General features: G+C 42.9%; 2 protein-coding genes across 3 annotated transcripts in view; one reads left to right on the forward strand and one right to left on the reverse strand.

Annotated features, from left to right (window-relative positions):
• Nucleotides 1–4,593, reverse strand: part of TARBP2 (TARBP2 subunit of RISC loading complex) — a 40,476-nt gene extending 35,883 nt beyond the window's left edge. Inside the window, exons 1-4 of one of the 2 annotated variants that reach the window (XM_029595202.1) lie at nt 4,454–4,593; nt 3,806–3,975; nt 3,300–3,402; nt 2,717–2,779 (exon numbers count right to left, since the gene is read on the reverse strand). In XM_029595202.1, the coding sequence (XP_029451062.1) occupies nt 2,717–2,779; nt 3,300–3,402; nt 3,806–3,965 (326 nt within the window). In that variant the 5' untranslated portion in view covers nt 3,966–3,975; nt 4,454–4,593. Of the gene's footprint in view, nt 1–2,716; nt 2,780–3,299; nt 3,403–3,805; nt 3,976–4,287; nt 4,413–4,453 lie in introns of those variants that run through there. The other variant, XM_029595200.1, reaches the window with a different exon arrangement.
• A 209-nt stretch (nt 4,594–4,802) lies between these two features.
• LOC115087708 (pleckstrin homology domain-containing family A member 3-like) overlaps nt 4,803–13,598 on the forward strand; it is a 78,273-nt gene continuing 69,477 nt past the window's right edge. The window contains exon 1 of the mRNA XM_029595203.1: nt 4,803–4,893. Coding sequence (XP_029451063.1) covers nt 4,854–4,893 — 40 coding nt within the window. The 5' untranslated portion in view covers nt 4,803–4,853. The remainder of the gene's footprint in view (nt 4,894–13,598) is intronic.

The raw sequence follows: 13,598 nt of genomic DNA on the forward strand, positions 1-13,598 counted from the left end.
AGGGTGCTACTTTACTGATCAGAACACCTCCTCCAGGCAGGCACCACACTGATACATGTAAAGCATGACTACAGTACAAAGAATAACAGGTTTACCTGATGAATATATATATATATATTCATTCTATCAGCACACCTTAAATTTTTTAACTGAACACAGCATCAGATCTTTTATGGGGTGCTTTTAGTACAATCTCAGGCTCTTGCCACACACAATGGGCTCCAGTGTCAGAAGACAGCACCAGTACTTAGTGATGTGAGAGGATTTTAAATAAATAGTGACATTTTCTACCAGTGGATGGTAAGAACATGCCATACTGGGTCAGACCAAAGGTCCATCAAGCCCAGCATCCTGTTTCCAACAGTGGCCAATCCAGGCCATAAGAACCTGGCAAGTACCCAAAAACTAAGTCTATTCCATGCTATTGTTGCTAGTAATAGCAGTGGCTATTTTCTAAGTCAACTTAATTAATAGCAGGTAATGGACTTCTCCAAGAACTTATCCAATCCTTTTTTAAACACAGCTATACTAACTGCACTAACCACATCCTCTGGCAACAAATTCCAGAGTTTAATTGTGCGTTGAGTAAAAGAACTTTCTCAGATTAGTTTTAAATGTCCCACATGCTAACTTCATGGAGTGCCCCCTAGTCTATTATCTGAAAGAGTAAATAACCGATTCAGCTAGCCACAATGTTTTGAAGTCTGCTGTGAAGCTGTTTGTGAGATGCGATATAAATGTGATACAAGTATGCATTAAAGGCAGCCATACATACTTAGATTGCACCTCACAAACAGCTTCACAGCAGACTATATATGTATATATACAAACTTATTGGTGTACCGTGTGTTTAAATTACATTGTATTTATTCAAGGTTAATTGAATCCTTGAGACAGGCATTTTCATGCTGAAACATGGGCCTAGGTTGGGCATCTGTATCAAGCACAATGTTTTTGAATCATTTTTCTGTAAGTGGACAGATTTCTTGAGCTAAGTGGTTTATATGTGCGTAACTTTGGCTTAATAATAGACTCAGAACTAAATCTTAAACACATCACTGAAAGTTAAAGAAGGATATGCTAAACTAATGGTACTAAGGAAGCTAAAACATTTACTGACACTACTGAACTTTTGCACAGTTCTACAAGCACAAATATTTGCTAGCACTGATTACTGCAATGCACTGCTACTAGGGTTACCTTATGCAACTACCGGTATAAGACCACTTCAAATATTACAGAACTCCACAGCAAGAATTCTCACAGGTAAAAGGAAAAGAGATCACATTACTGATACACTAGCAGAGCTATACTGGCTACCAATAGATTAAAGAGTACAATTTAAAGCACTATGCACAATACATAAACTGATTCATGATGAAAAAAAGTGGAATGGCTTAATACAGCACTAAGGGTACATGTACCACATAGAAATCTAAGATCAGCAAATAAAGCACTCAACTGTTCGTTGGTTAAAACAGCACGGCTAACCCAGGTCAGGGAGCGAGCATTGTCACTAGCTGGACCCATCTTATGGAATACAATGCCTCTTGAAATAAGATTACAGAGAAATTTCAAACTGTTCAAAGTAAGTCTGAAAACCTGGCTTTTCAAACAGGCTTTTTATAAAGAAAACAGAGAAAGTAAGTTAGGAAAAGCATGCATAATTAAATCCACACCCAGCATTTAGTTTTCCATGTGCTCACCTGTTAATTATTTTACTCCCACTGATAATCGCAGATAAAACTTGGAGTTGCAAGAATGAATTACATGTAATCCAACCATGAGACATGTATTAAAAGGACAATATGACATTCATCAAATAGTCTTTATATTTGGAATTATATGTTACTGGATATTTATTGGCACTTCTGTTAAGTATTAATGATTTTTTACTATATGTGCCTTTTTGTAAACTGTTATGATGGTAAATAACTTTATAACAGTATAGAAAAGATTTTAAATACAATTAAATATCAGTGGGAAGTGTTAAATACAGGATAGTACTGGAAAAATCTTTTGAACTAGCAAACAAGTGAGTATATGATGCTGTCTTCCGACACTATTTGCAGTTCATTGACTGGCAAGAGGCATTAGATTGTACTAAAAGCATCCCCATAAAAGATCTGATGCTGTGTTCCATTGTGTGAAAAATTTAAGGTTTGCTGATGGAATATATATATTCAATCTACAAATTCTATTAGGGGAACCTCCTATTTTTGTATTGTGGGATATTGAGGTTCTCACTCTTAAGCATGAATACAGCACAGAAATATAAAGTTACCTTGGGGAAGGAGAGCTTTATAAGCTAGGGATCTGGCCATAAAATAACAAAAAAAAAAAAGTTGTTTAAGACGACAGACAAAATATAAAATGTCAGGAGAACTAGGAAAAGGAACAAAAAAAAAAAAAAAGAAGAGGTACTAATAAAAGCCTAGCAAGAAGCAGCTTTTGAAAGACAGAATTTGGTGGGGCAGGTTAAGGTTAGTGCAAGTAACCTCTTAACACTCATTAGAAAACTTGTGATTTGTGTAATACCAGGTGATTTTATGGATGTTTATTTGTACCCCACCCTGAGCTCTGGAGGAAGGCAAGATAGAAGTTTCTTAAATTTGATCCCACTGCTTTCCATCCAATCCCTGGTGTGACTGTTCTTCCCTTGCAGCAACTGAGGTAAATTACTCTGGCACTAGAATAATTTCTAGAAAAAAGTTACCTTGGAGATGTGGGAGGTGACAGGGAAACAGCTGTGTGGGAAGGAGACTCCGGACAAACAGAGCTTCAGGAGACAAAAAGAAGAAACATAAGAGGTTATTTCATGTCTGCTGTCAGTCTATGGGGTGAACCTCCGTATGTCAGACAGCAACATCATTCAAGCATGCAATTGAACGGGAGGTGTCAGATGTGAGAGCTGCACCCCCATCTGTGTACAGCACAGGACAGATACACACAAGAGGTATCTGAGGAAGAAGCTGCATCCCATGAACTGTACAAGGCTCAGACGCACACAGGAGGTTTCAGAATTAACATACCAGCTCCCTTGTGTATTATGTGGCTTTGTGTACCCCGAGTGTATGATTCTGTGCTTCTTTTCATTAAATCTTAGTTGCCCAACTCTTAACCACTCAATCTTTTCACTGTTTCACATGGTGTTTTTGTCCTCTTTTCAGTACTCTGTGCATGTGTCATACCTCACCTTCTCCCACTGACCTATAGCTCACTGGCAGCCCCCTCCCTCCATCAGCCTGAAGAGCCCTGGCAGCCCCCCTCATCTTCCCCCCTGGCAGCCCCCTCCTCACCAGTCTGGGTCAGACTTGGGCTCCAGCATGTTCCCCTGTCTCAGCAAGTTTAGGGCTTCCTCAGCTGCCTTGTGCTTAGCTGCTTTCTTGCTGGGACCCTGACCTGGAAAGAGGGGGAAGGGACAAACAGTGTTACTATACAAGTCAGTACAAACCTGCTCCCAGTAATGGTACCTTCACAATCCACAGGACAACAACCAAGCCAGCAAAAAATAAAAAAAATTAATAAATTAAAAAAAAAATCACTTCAGCTAATAAGAAAGGACATATGGCTTGTTCCTTTACCCTCCAACTCCCCTCTTATTCCCCAGTTCTTTTCTTTTGGTTGCCCGATGCAGAGGTGAGGAGCTTGGAGCATATCTAACTTGTACTTGATCTGCAGACTTATGAAAGACTTCAGCCTCCAACTCTCCCGATCTTTTGTCCCTGCACTAAAATTGTTTAGAATAACGTTCCAGTTCATAAAGATCTAGAGAGCCAGACTGCTGGCACAGTCTGATACTGACCTGTACAGCTGGTGTCACCCACTGTGACTTGGAAAGTAAAGTTGGGCTGGTGAGCTTGTCCCTCAGCCTTCAGTAAATCGTACACTGGTGTCTTCCCTAGTCTTGTGCCATACTCTTGTAGAAGGCTGATGGGAGTCTTCCCAGGGTTGGAGGGCAGCATTTGCTCTACACTGTGTGGCAAAAAGGTAGTTTATAAATAGACAAACCATAAATAGGCACTGGACTTGGCCCTAAAGAGTTTACTGCTCCCATTTCAAAACAATGTACTTCCTTGCAACAGACTGTCTTGCATTTCAAAAAAATCTTAACAGTAAATGGACACAAGGCACAGCCATCCTCTAAGACTGGATGGCGCCAGGGATACAGAACCTCTCCCCTCTAGGACTGGACGGTCGACTCTAGGGAATGGTTTGGAATAGCACTAGAGAGCGGTTTGCTACTGCATCAGCTGACACTGCCCTTCTTATACGTTCTGCACTTACCTGGGGAACCCGCAGCACTTCTTCGTGCCACAGGCCGTCTCCTCACTCATTCCCTCCTTCCCCAAGAAAGGCAACTTAATAACAGCCCTCCTCCTCCTCTCCGGCGTGCACCTTACCAGCAACAATGGCTGAGGTAGTACATGCGGTCTGGGACAGGGTCGCTCACCTTCTACAGCCTGCAGGGACTTGTAGTTCTGGATCTTACCCCAGCCTAGCCAACAACAACCAAGACGGACTACACCACCTACAAGCCACCGCGATACTAAACAACACATGACTGTATCCTTTACCAATCAGCCCGAGGAGGCTTACTTTAAGTGCCCAAAACTGTATCCAATAGAAAGCAAAGAACCTTCATACTGCAACATAATTGGTTGGCTGAATATTAACGTTTCAGGGTAGTTCTAGATACCGCTCCTAATCTGCCCCGCCCCAATCTCTTATTTTGATACTGATTGGCTAGGAGCGCTGTCGCTCCGAGGAACCACGTGATTGGATACTAAGAGGCGTGGCCACCTTCTGACCGCTCTGATTGGGCCAGGGCGTTCTGCTAGCCGGTGCTTGCGATGGAGGGAGCGCTGCTGAAGTGGACAAATTACCTCTCAGGTATCGGAAAAGGGAAATGATTGAGTGATCGATGCTTGGGGAGGGGGTGTCATTTGTACCTGGTGGCGGGGTAAGAGTTAAAATGTCTTCAGGTGAACGCTTTTCAAGGGAAGAGGACCTCACCGTCTGGGCGCTTAAGGGCAATTGTAAAAGTACTCAAGAATGCAAAATATTTACCTTTAAGATAATCAAACACTTCATAAGAACATGCCATACTGGGTCAGACCAAGGGTCCATCAAGCCCAGCATCCTGTTTCCAACAGTGGCCAATCCAGTCCATAAGAATCTGGCAAGTACCCCAAAACTAAGTCTATCCCCTGTTGCTAGTAATTTATTTATTTAATATTTTTATAGACCGACGTTCTTTGGGAACATCATATCGGTTTACATTGAACGAGAATGTAGTGTAACAAGGGCTTTACAGGGAACTGAGTTTAAACCATATAATAGCTTGGAAAAGTAATATTAGATAACATTGCATAGGAATTTTTAAAGTAACAGGGTAACAGTAATATTAGATCACAATAATATTATGAACATTGCCTATGCAATAGCAGTGGCTATTTTCAAAGTCAACTTAATTAATAGCAGGTAATGGACTTCTCCTCCAAGAACTTATCCAATCCTTTTTTAAACACAGCTACACTAACTGCACTAACCACATCCTCTGGCAACAAATTCCAGAGTTTAATTGTGCGTTGAGTGAAAAAGAACTTTCTCCGATTAGTTTTAAATGTACCATATGCTAACTTCATGGAGTGCCCCCTAGTCTTTCTATTATCCAAAAGAGTAAATAACCGATTCACATTTACTTGTTCTAGACCTTTCATGATTTTAAATACCTCTATCATGTCCCCCCTCACCTGTCTCTTCTCCAAGCTGAAAAGTCCTAACCTCTTTAGTCTTTCCTCATAGGGGAGCTGTTCCATTCCCTTTATCATTTTAGTTGCCCTTCTCTGTACCTTCTCCATTGCAACTATATCTTTTTTGAGATGCGGCGACCAGAATTGTACACATTATTCAAGGTGCGGTCTCGCCATGGAGCCATACAGAAACATTATGACATTTTCTGTTTTTTTCACCATTCCCTTTCTAATAATTCCCAACATTGTTTGCTTTTTTGACTGCTGCAGCACACTGAACCGTCAATTTCAATGTGTTATCCCACTATGACGCCTAGATCTCTTTCTTGGGTGGTAGCTCCTAATATGGAACCCAACATTGTGTAACTATAGCATGGGTTATTTTTCCCTTTATGCATCACCTTGCACTTATCCACATTAAATTTCATCTGACATTTTGATGCCCAATTTTCCAGTCTCACAAGGTCTTCCTGCAATTTATCACAATCTGCTTGTGATTTAACTACTCTGAACAATTTTGTATCATCTACAAATTTGATTATCTCACTCGTTGTATTTCTTTCCAGATCATTTATAAATATATTGAAAAGTATGGGTCCCAATACAGTTCCCTGAGGCACTCCACTGCCCACTCCCTCCACTGAGAAAATTGTCCATTTAATCCTGCTCTCTGTTTCCTGTCTTTTAGCCAGTTTGTAATCCACGAAAGGACATCGCCACCTATCCCATGACTTTTTACTTTTCCTAGAAGTCTCCCGTGAGTAACTTTGTCAAACGCCTTCTGAAAATTCAAATACACTACATCTACTGGTTCACTTTTATCTACATGTTTATTAACGCCTTCAAAAAAGTAAAGCAGATTTGTGAGGCAAGACTTGCCTTGGGTAAAGCCATGCTGACTTTGTTCCATTAAACCATGTCTTTATATATGTTCTGTGATTTTGATACTTTCCATTATTTTTCCTGGTACTGAAGTCAGGCTAACCGGTCTGTAGTGTCCGGGATTGCCCCTGGAGCCCTTTTTAAATATTGGGATTACATTAGCCACCCTCCAGTCTTCAGGTACAATGGATGATTTTAATGATAGTTTACACATTTTTAATAATTTCATTTTTGAGTTCCTTCTGAACCCTGGGGTGTATATGATCCGGTCCAGGTGATTTACTACTCTTCAGTTTGTCAATCAGGCCTACCACATCTTCTAGGTTCACCGTGATTTGGTTCAGTCCATCAAAACAAGCACAAAAAGACGTAATAAGACCATTGGCTTTCTTACCCATTATAAGACGTAAGCCACCGTAGAACTATAAAGTGCTACTGTTCCCATATCCCATGTCAAAGCCCCACCTACTCCCATTTTTACTAAACTGTAATTGCACTAAAGCAGTCTGGTTGCCGTGGTAATCCTCTTGTATGCACAGAAATAAACACTCATCTACAGTGCATTTAGAAAGTATTCATATACCTTCACTTTTTCCACATTTTGTTATGTTAGAGCCTTATTCTAAAATGGATAATGCAATTTTCCCTCCTCAATCTACACACAATACCCTATAATGACAAAACAAAATCAGGTTTGTAGAAATTTGTGCAAATTAATTTAAAAAATGAAATATCACAGCCTATGTTGAAATTGACCAGGTGAAACAGCAAGCTTACTTACTTTTAATTTCCTTTAATGTATTTTTAGACTGTTAATGTATTAACCTAATATTTCTTTTATTATTGATCTTATTTGTATATTTATTTGGATCTATGTAAACAGTTGTGATGGAACCCTCCAAACGACGGTATATAAAATTTTATAAATAAAATAAATAAATAAACGTAAGTATTCAAACCCTTTTGTTATGCTTTGTGGGTTTGTTTATCCTTGGCCTGAGGTGCGAGTTGTTACAGCTTGTGGGGAGGAGCCCCACAGGTCCGCGCCGTCAGGAGGCGGGTTATCGGCACAGCGGTGAGCTCTAGGCAGAGCAATGGAGAGGTCCCAGGAACCAGTAACTAACACCTGCAGGATGGTAGACTGAAGGAGATTCTCCACTCACAGGTGGAGAGTCCAGTCTTAGCCTTAGCTGCTTGATGCAGGTAGAAGCCTGGAGGGCGGAGGTGATGCCAGAGACGAAGCTGTAGCTGACCGAGGAGTGGGGCAGTTGCCAGGCAAGGACAAGCTGGATTCCAACCTAGAGGAGCGGGGTAGGACAGGGTAGATCTCCGAAGTAATGGCATAGCCCGTGGAGCGGGCAGCGCTGTCGGTCAGACGAAGGTACAGGCACAGCCTCAGGGAGCGAGGAGGCCGAGCATAGAACACACTGATACTGCGATGATCCAGAGGAGACACTTGTAGCTGAAGCCAAGACAGGGTTGGACCCAAGAGGTGCAGAGCCAGTCCAAGGAGCGGGGTAGGCCAGGGGAGTACGTCCCCAACGAGCGCACACTTGCCCCCGAGGACTCTCTTCGGCGGGTCCCTGAGGCTGTACCTGTACCTGAGGCTGACTGACAGCGCTGCCCGCTCCGAGGGCCGCGCCGTTACTTCGGAGATCTACCCTGTCCTATCCCGCTCCGAGGGGTTGGAATCCAGCTTGTCCTTGCCTGGCAACTGCCCCGCTCCTCGGGTCAGCTACAGCTTCGTCTCTGGCATCACCTCCTCCCTCCAGACTTCTAGGTGCCAGACAGGATCCAAGGAACGGCAGCAGGTGACGTCTCAGGGATCCGCAGGAGCTCAGTGCAGGATGGAACTTGTTGCCAAGTTGGTTTTCTGGTGGCGCCATTGCGCTTATAAATGGAAGGCCAATGATGTCATCAGATTGGGATGCCCTCGAGGTTCCCGCCGAAGAAGCTTCATAGGTGGGGCCTGTGACGCGCGTGCCTAGGAGGGCCCATCATCAGAGCAGGGAGCAGCGGCGTCCATGCCGCCGAAGAGAGTCCCACGGAACACGGCATTGCAGGCAAGCCCATGCAGTGAGCAGCCCCAGGGAGGGCAGGAGAGCCGTGTAGGAAGTGAGCACTTGCAGTCGCAGCCGTCTGCGACTGGGCGTAGCACCTTTACTCAGTAGTTTGAGGAGGCACCTTTTGCAGTGATTACTGCCTCGTGTTCTTGGGTATGTCACTACAATCTTGGCACACCTGGATGTGGGGATTTTCTTCCATTCTTCTCTGCAGATCCTCTCAAGCTCTGTCAGGTTGGATGGGGAGAGTCAATGAACAGCTATTTTCAAGTTTCTCCAGAGATGTTTGATCGGATTCAAGTCCAGGCTCTGGCTGGGCCACTCAAGGACATTCACAGACTTGTCCCGTAACCACTCCTGTGTTGTCTTGGCTGTGTGCTTAGGATCGTTGTCCTGTTGGAAGGTGAATAGTCACCCTGGAATGAGGTTCAGAGCACTCTGAAGCAGATTTTCATCAAGGATCTCTCTGTACTGTGCTCCATTCATCTTTCCCTCGATCCTGACTAGCCTCCCAGTTCCTGCAGCTGAAAAACTTCCCTCGAGCATGATGCTTCCACCACCATGCTTCACCATAGGGATAGTATTTGCCAGGTGATGAGTAGTGCCTGGTTTCCTCCAGACATGACGCTTGGCATTCAGGCCAAAGAGTTCAATCTTTATTTAATCAGACCAGAGAATCCTGTTTCTCATGCTCTGAAAGTTCTTTAATTGCCTTTTGGCAAACTTCAAGCAGGCTGTCATGTGCCTTTTACTGAGGAGTGGCTTCCAACTGGCCACTCTACCATAAAGGCCTGATTGATGGAGTGCTGCAGAGATGGTCCTTCTGGAGGGATCTCCCATCTCCACAGTGAAATTCTGGAGCTCTGTTAGAATGACCATTGAGTTTTTGGTCACCTCCCTGACCAAAGGCCTTCTCCCTCGATTGCTCAGTTTGGTTGGGTGGCTAGCTCTAGGAAGAGTCCTTATCTTTCCAAATTTCTTCTACTTAAGAATGACTAGCCGTTAAGCCCGTAACAACCGGCTACATTTAAAAAAAAAGTTTCGGTCCATTTCCTTCCCCCCTCCCCTCCCCTCCCCTCACTCTCTCCTCCCTCCCCCCCCTCTCCTCAGTCACTCCCCCTCTCTCAATCCCCTCCCCTTTCAGCTCATCCACAACCCGCAGACAGAAGATCTCCGGGGGGGGGGGGGCCCTCCCTCCCTCCCTCGCGTGCGCCGCCGCCGCTACTGCTCCTCCCAGTGCCATTTTTTTTCAGGCACGCTTCGCTCTGACTGACGTGCTAGCCCGCGCATGCGCGATAGAGCTGCTCTCTACTGCACATTTGTGGGCCGTCGGTCAGAACCCATTTATAAGGTAGATGGAGGCAACTGTGTTTTTTGGGACCTTCAATGCTGCAGCAATTTTTTGTACCTTTCCTCAGATCATAAGAACATGCCATACTGGGTCAGACCAAGGGTCCGTCAAGCCCAGCATCCTGCTTCCAACAGTGGCCAATCCAGGCCATAAGAACCTGGCACGTTCCCAAAAACTAAGTCTATTCCATGCTACTGTTGCTAGTAATAGCAGTGCCTCAACACAATCCTGTCCCAGAGATCTACAGATAATTCCTTTGACTTCATGGCTATGATTTTGCTCTGACATGCACTCTCAACTGTGGGACCTTATATAGACAGGTGTGTGCCTTTCCAAATCACGTCCAATCAATTGAGTTTACCACAGGTGGACTCCTTGGAGAAACATCTCAAGGATGAACAATGGAAACAGGATGCACCTGAGCTCAACTTTGAGTGCAATAGCAAAGGGTCTGAATACTTACGTAAATGTGATATTTCAGTTTTGATTTGGGGTTTTTTTTTTAAATTAATTTGCACAAATTTATACAAACCTGATTTCGCTTAGTCATTATGGGGTATTGTGTGTAGATTGAGGAGGGAAAAATACATCTTATCCATTTTAGAATAAGGATGTAATGTAAAAAAAAATGTGGTCTGAATACTTTCTGAATCCACTGTATAAGGTGATACCTTTTTATTGTCCTAAAAAGACATTTCTTGACTAGCTTTCAGGAGTTAATATTCTCTTCCTCAGATCGGAATAGAATGAGCAAAGGATGACAATCATAAAATATGTGAATCAGAAAAGTATTCTAGTGATAGTGAGAGAGAGGGATTTGAGAATGTTCAGCAGATAATATATAATTGTATGACTCAAAATCAAATAAAAAAACCTAGTTGTCTGAGTTCTTGTTGGTTCCGAAGTGTGTTATCATTTTAACATTAAGAGTCTTACATTCCTGGATTGTTTTAAAATTTTCTTTAATTATTCTGCTCATTTTTTGAAAAGTGCTCTCCCATAGAAATGTCTCCTCTGTCCTCCCTGTGTGTTTGATCTTGAGTCTGTGTGAGTTAACTCTTTTTAATGTCTTGCCTCTCTCCCCAATGTAGCATGCTTCGTCATGTTTTCTGCATTGAATATCTAGTTCATTAGAGGAGCATTCTACTCATGTTCCATCCCCATTTAATATAGTGTAGAAAATATGAAGAAGCACGCTGTATTGGTGAGACAGCCTCTGCTGCTTTAACATTTTTGTTGCCTTTTTCTGCACCTGTTCTAGTTCTGCGTTATCTTTTTTGAGATGGGGTGACCAGAACTGCACATGTTACCTGAAGAGGAAGTCACACCAAGATTTATCATTTAACACCCTTTTTTTATAAGTATTCCCAGTTTTTTGTTTTCTATTCCTTTTTTTAATAGTTCCTAACATTCTGTTTGCTTTTTGACTGCTGTTGTCCACTTTGCTGAACATTTCAAAGTATTGTCCACAATGACTCCAAGATCCTTTTCCTGAGTGGTTACTTCTAATATGGAACCCAGTGCTATGAAGACCACATAGGTCCCTTTTTCAGATGTGAATAGCGTCTCTTAATTGAGCTGAAGAAAGGAACTCTGTGATTTCAAAAGCTCATGTACTGTATTTTTAGATAAATTTAAAATGCTGATCCAGTAAAAGGTTTCAGAATCTACCAATAATCCCATGACTAGAATGTAATTTTCAGTGTTGTATGTTCTATGTAAAATATCATTTTTATTACATAGCAAAAAGTGGTGAAAGTCTAAATTTTGTGAAAAATGAGTGCCTCATCAAATGGAGCAGAAATGGTGAGATCTCCTTGATAAGAAACTGGCAGAACATCACCGATGGTGTAAGAATCAGTCAGTGCAGGGTATCCATGTCATGTAATGAATGCCTCAGTGCTGCTCCTATCACCCACGCAGGGTTAACCCTGTGGCCACTCAGCTGGTCTGGCCAAGCACTACCCAAGCCCACCTGCACCTACACGTGTGCTCCTACACTGGCAACCTCCCAGCTACCAGCTGGGTCCCTGCTTGCCTCTGGATAAGTTCCCTGCCCACAACCTATCCTTTGGTGGTTTCTAGGGACACTGGGACCCCATGCAACTAAGAACATGCCATGCTGGGTCAGACCAAGGGTCCATCAAGCCCAGCATCCTTCCCCCCCCCCCCCCCCCAAACAGTGGCCAATCCAGGCCATAAGAACCTGGCAAGTACCCAAAAACTAAGTCTATTCCATGTTGCTGTTGCTAATAATAGTAGTGGCTATTTTCTAAGTCAACTTAATAGCAGGTAATGGACTTCTCCTCCAAGAACCAAGGATCACACAATTCCTAGAAATATACCCACAGACACAAAATGCTCAATACCAGGATCGTTAATCAGTCCACGACAGGCAGAGCTAACAAACTAATACGTTTTTATTAAACTGTAAGAACAGTAAACATAAAAAAGATGTAATCTTCAAACAGGAACAGATAAAACAAGGATAAACAGCAAAGGTTAGTGCTTTTCACTACTTAATTAGTGCTTGGGGAGGTCAAGAAAAAGGCTATTCACATAAGCTGAAAAGGTCGTAGCATAGAGATCTGCTCCCTCTGTACTCCCAGCTGAGACCAGAGAGTTCCAGCACCTTCAGGGCTAGTTCTCTATCTGATCAGTATACAAAGTGCTAACCATCACTCCCTGACCAATGGGCTTCTGGTTAGTAATAATATTCCAGCCAATGGCACTGCAGGATGTTTTGGTTTTATATTTCTTTAGGGGTGCTAGGATGTTATGCTGTCCAAGCCTCCTGAGTCAAGGCAGCATCCAAAGCCTCTGCTTGAACTACATTGCAGAGGTCAAATGCCACCTGCAGGCCAGCACAGAGGAAATGAGCTCTCTAAGGGAAAGTGTCACAGGACAGAACAACAAACCACAGAGCATGAAAAGCGTTGTTTTGCCATAATCCCCCTTGGTTCTTCCAGTGTGGCTTTATTTGAAAATATTTAATTTTTGCTTATATTAACTATGTCATGGTTGGTACTGATTGCTTAAATTGTCCTCATAAGGTCAGCAGGATCTCAGTAATACTAATGTCCTGTGTTTTTACAGGATTGTTCTGTGGGTGGGAGTGAAGCTGATTGTAATTGTCGAATTTAATTATCAAAATTTCAGGCGGAGACCATATGGGCTCACGTCCCATGAGCCTGTGCCCCGAGTCTAAGTACCTAGCAATGCTCTGGTCCGTAAGTGAAAAGTACCTGCAGACCTTGCAACTGAGCTGGCAGGATAAAAATTGCCTCTTTAAATACCTGAAAAGCAGTAAAAGAAGCAGTTGCAAAGGTTAAAAGTTTACATGAGGCATGGACATTGTTTAAAAATACCATCTTGGAAGCCTAGATAAAATGTATCTCATGCATTAAAAAAGGTCGAATGGAGACTAAATGATTGCCAGCATGATTTAATGGTGAAGTGAAAGAGGCAGTTAAAGCCAAAAGGGTCTCGTTCAAAAAATGGAACGCAGACCCAAGTGAAGAAAATAGGCAAGAGCATAAGAACTAA

Source organism: Rhinatrema bivittatum, chromosome 3 (genome assembly GCF_901001135.1).
Source record: "Rhinatrema bivittatum chromosome 3, aRhiBiv1.1, whole genome shotgun sequence".
Taxonomy (NCBI): Eukaryota; Metazoa; Chordata; class Amphibia; order Gymnophiona; family Rhinatrematidae; genus Rhinatrema; species Rhinatrema bivittatum.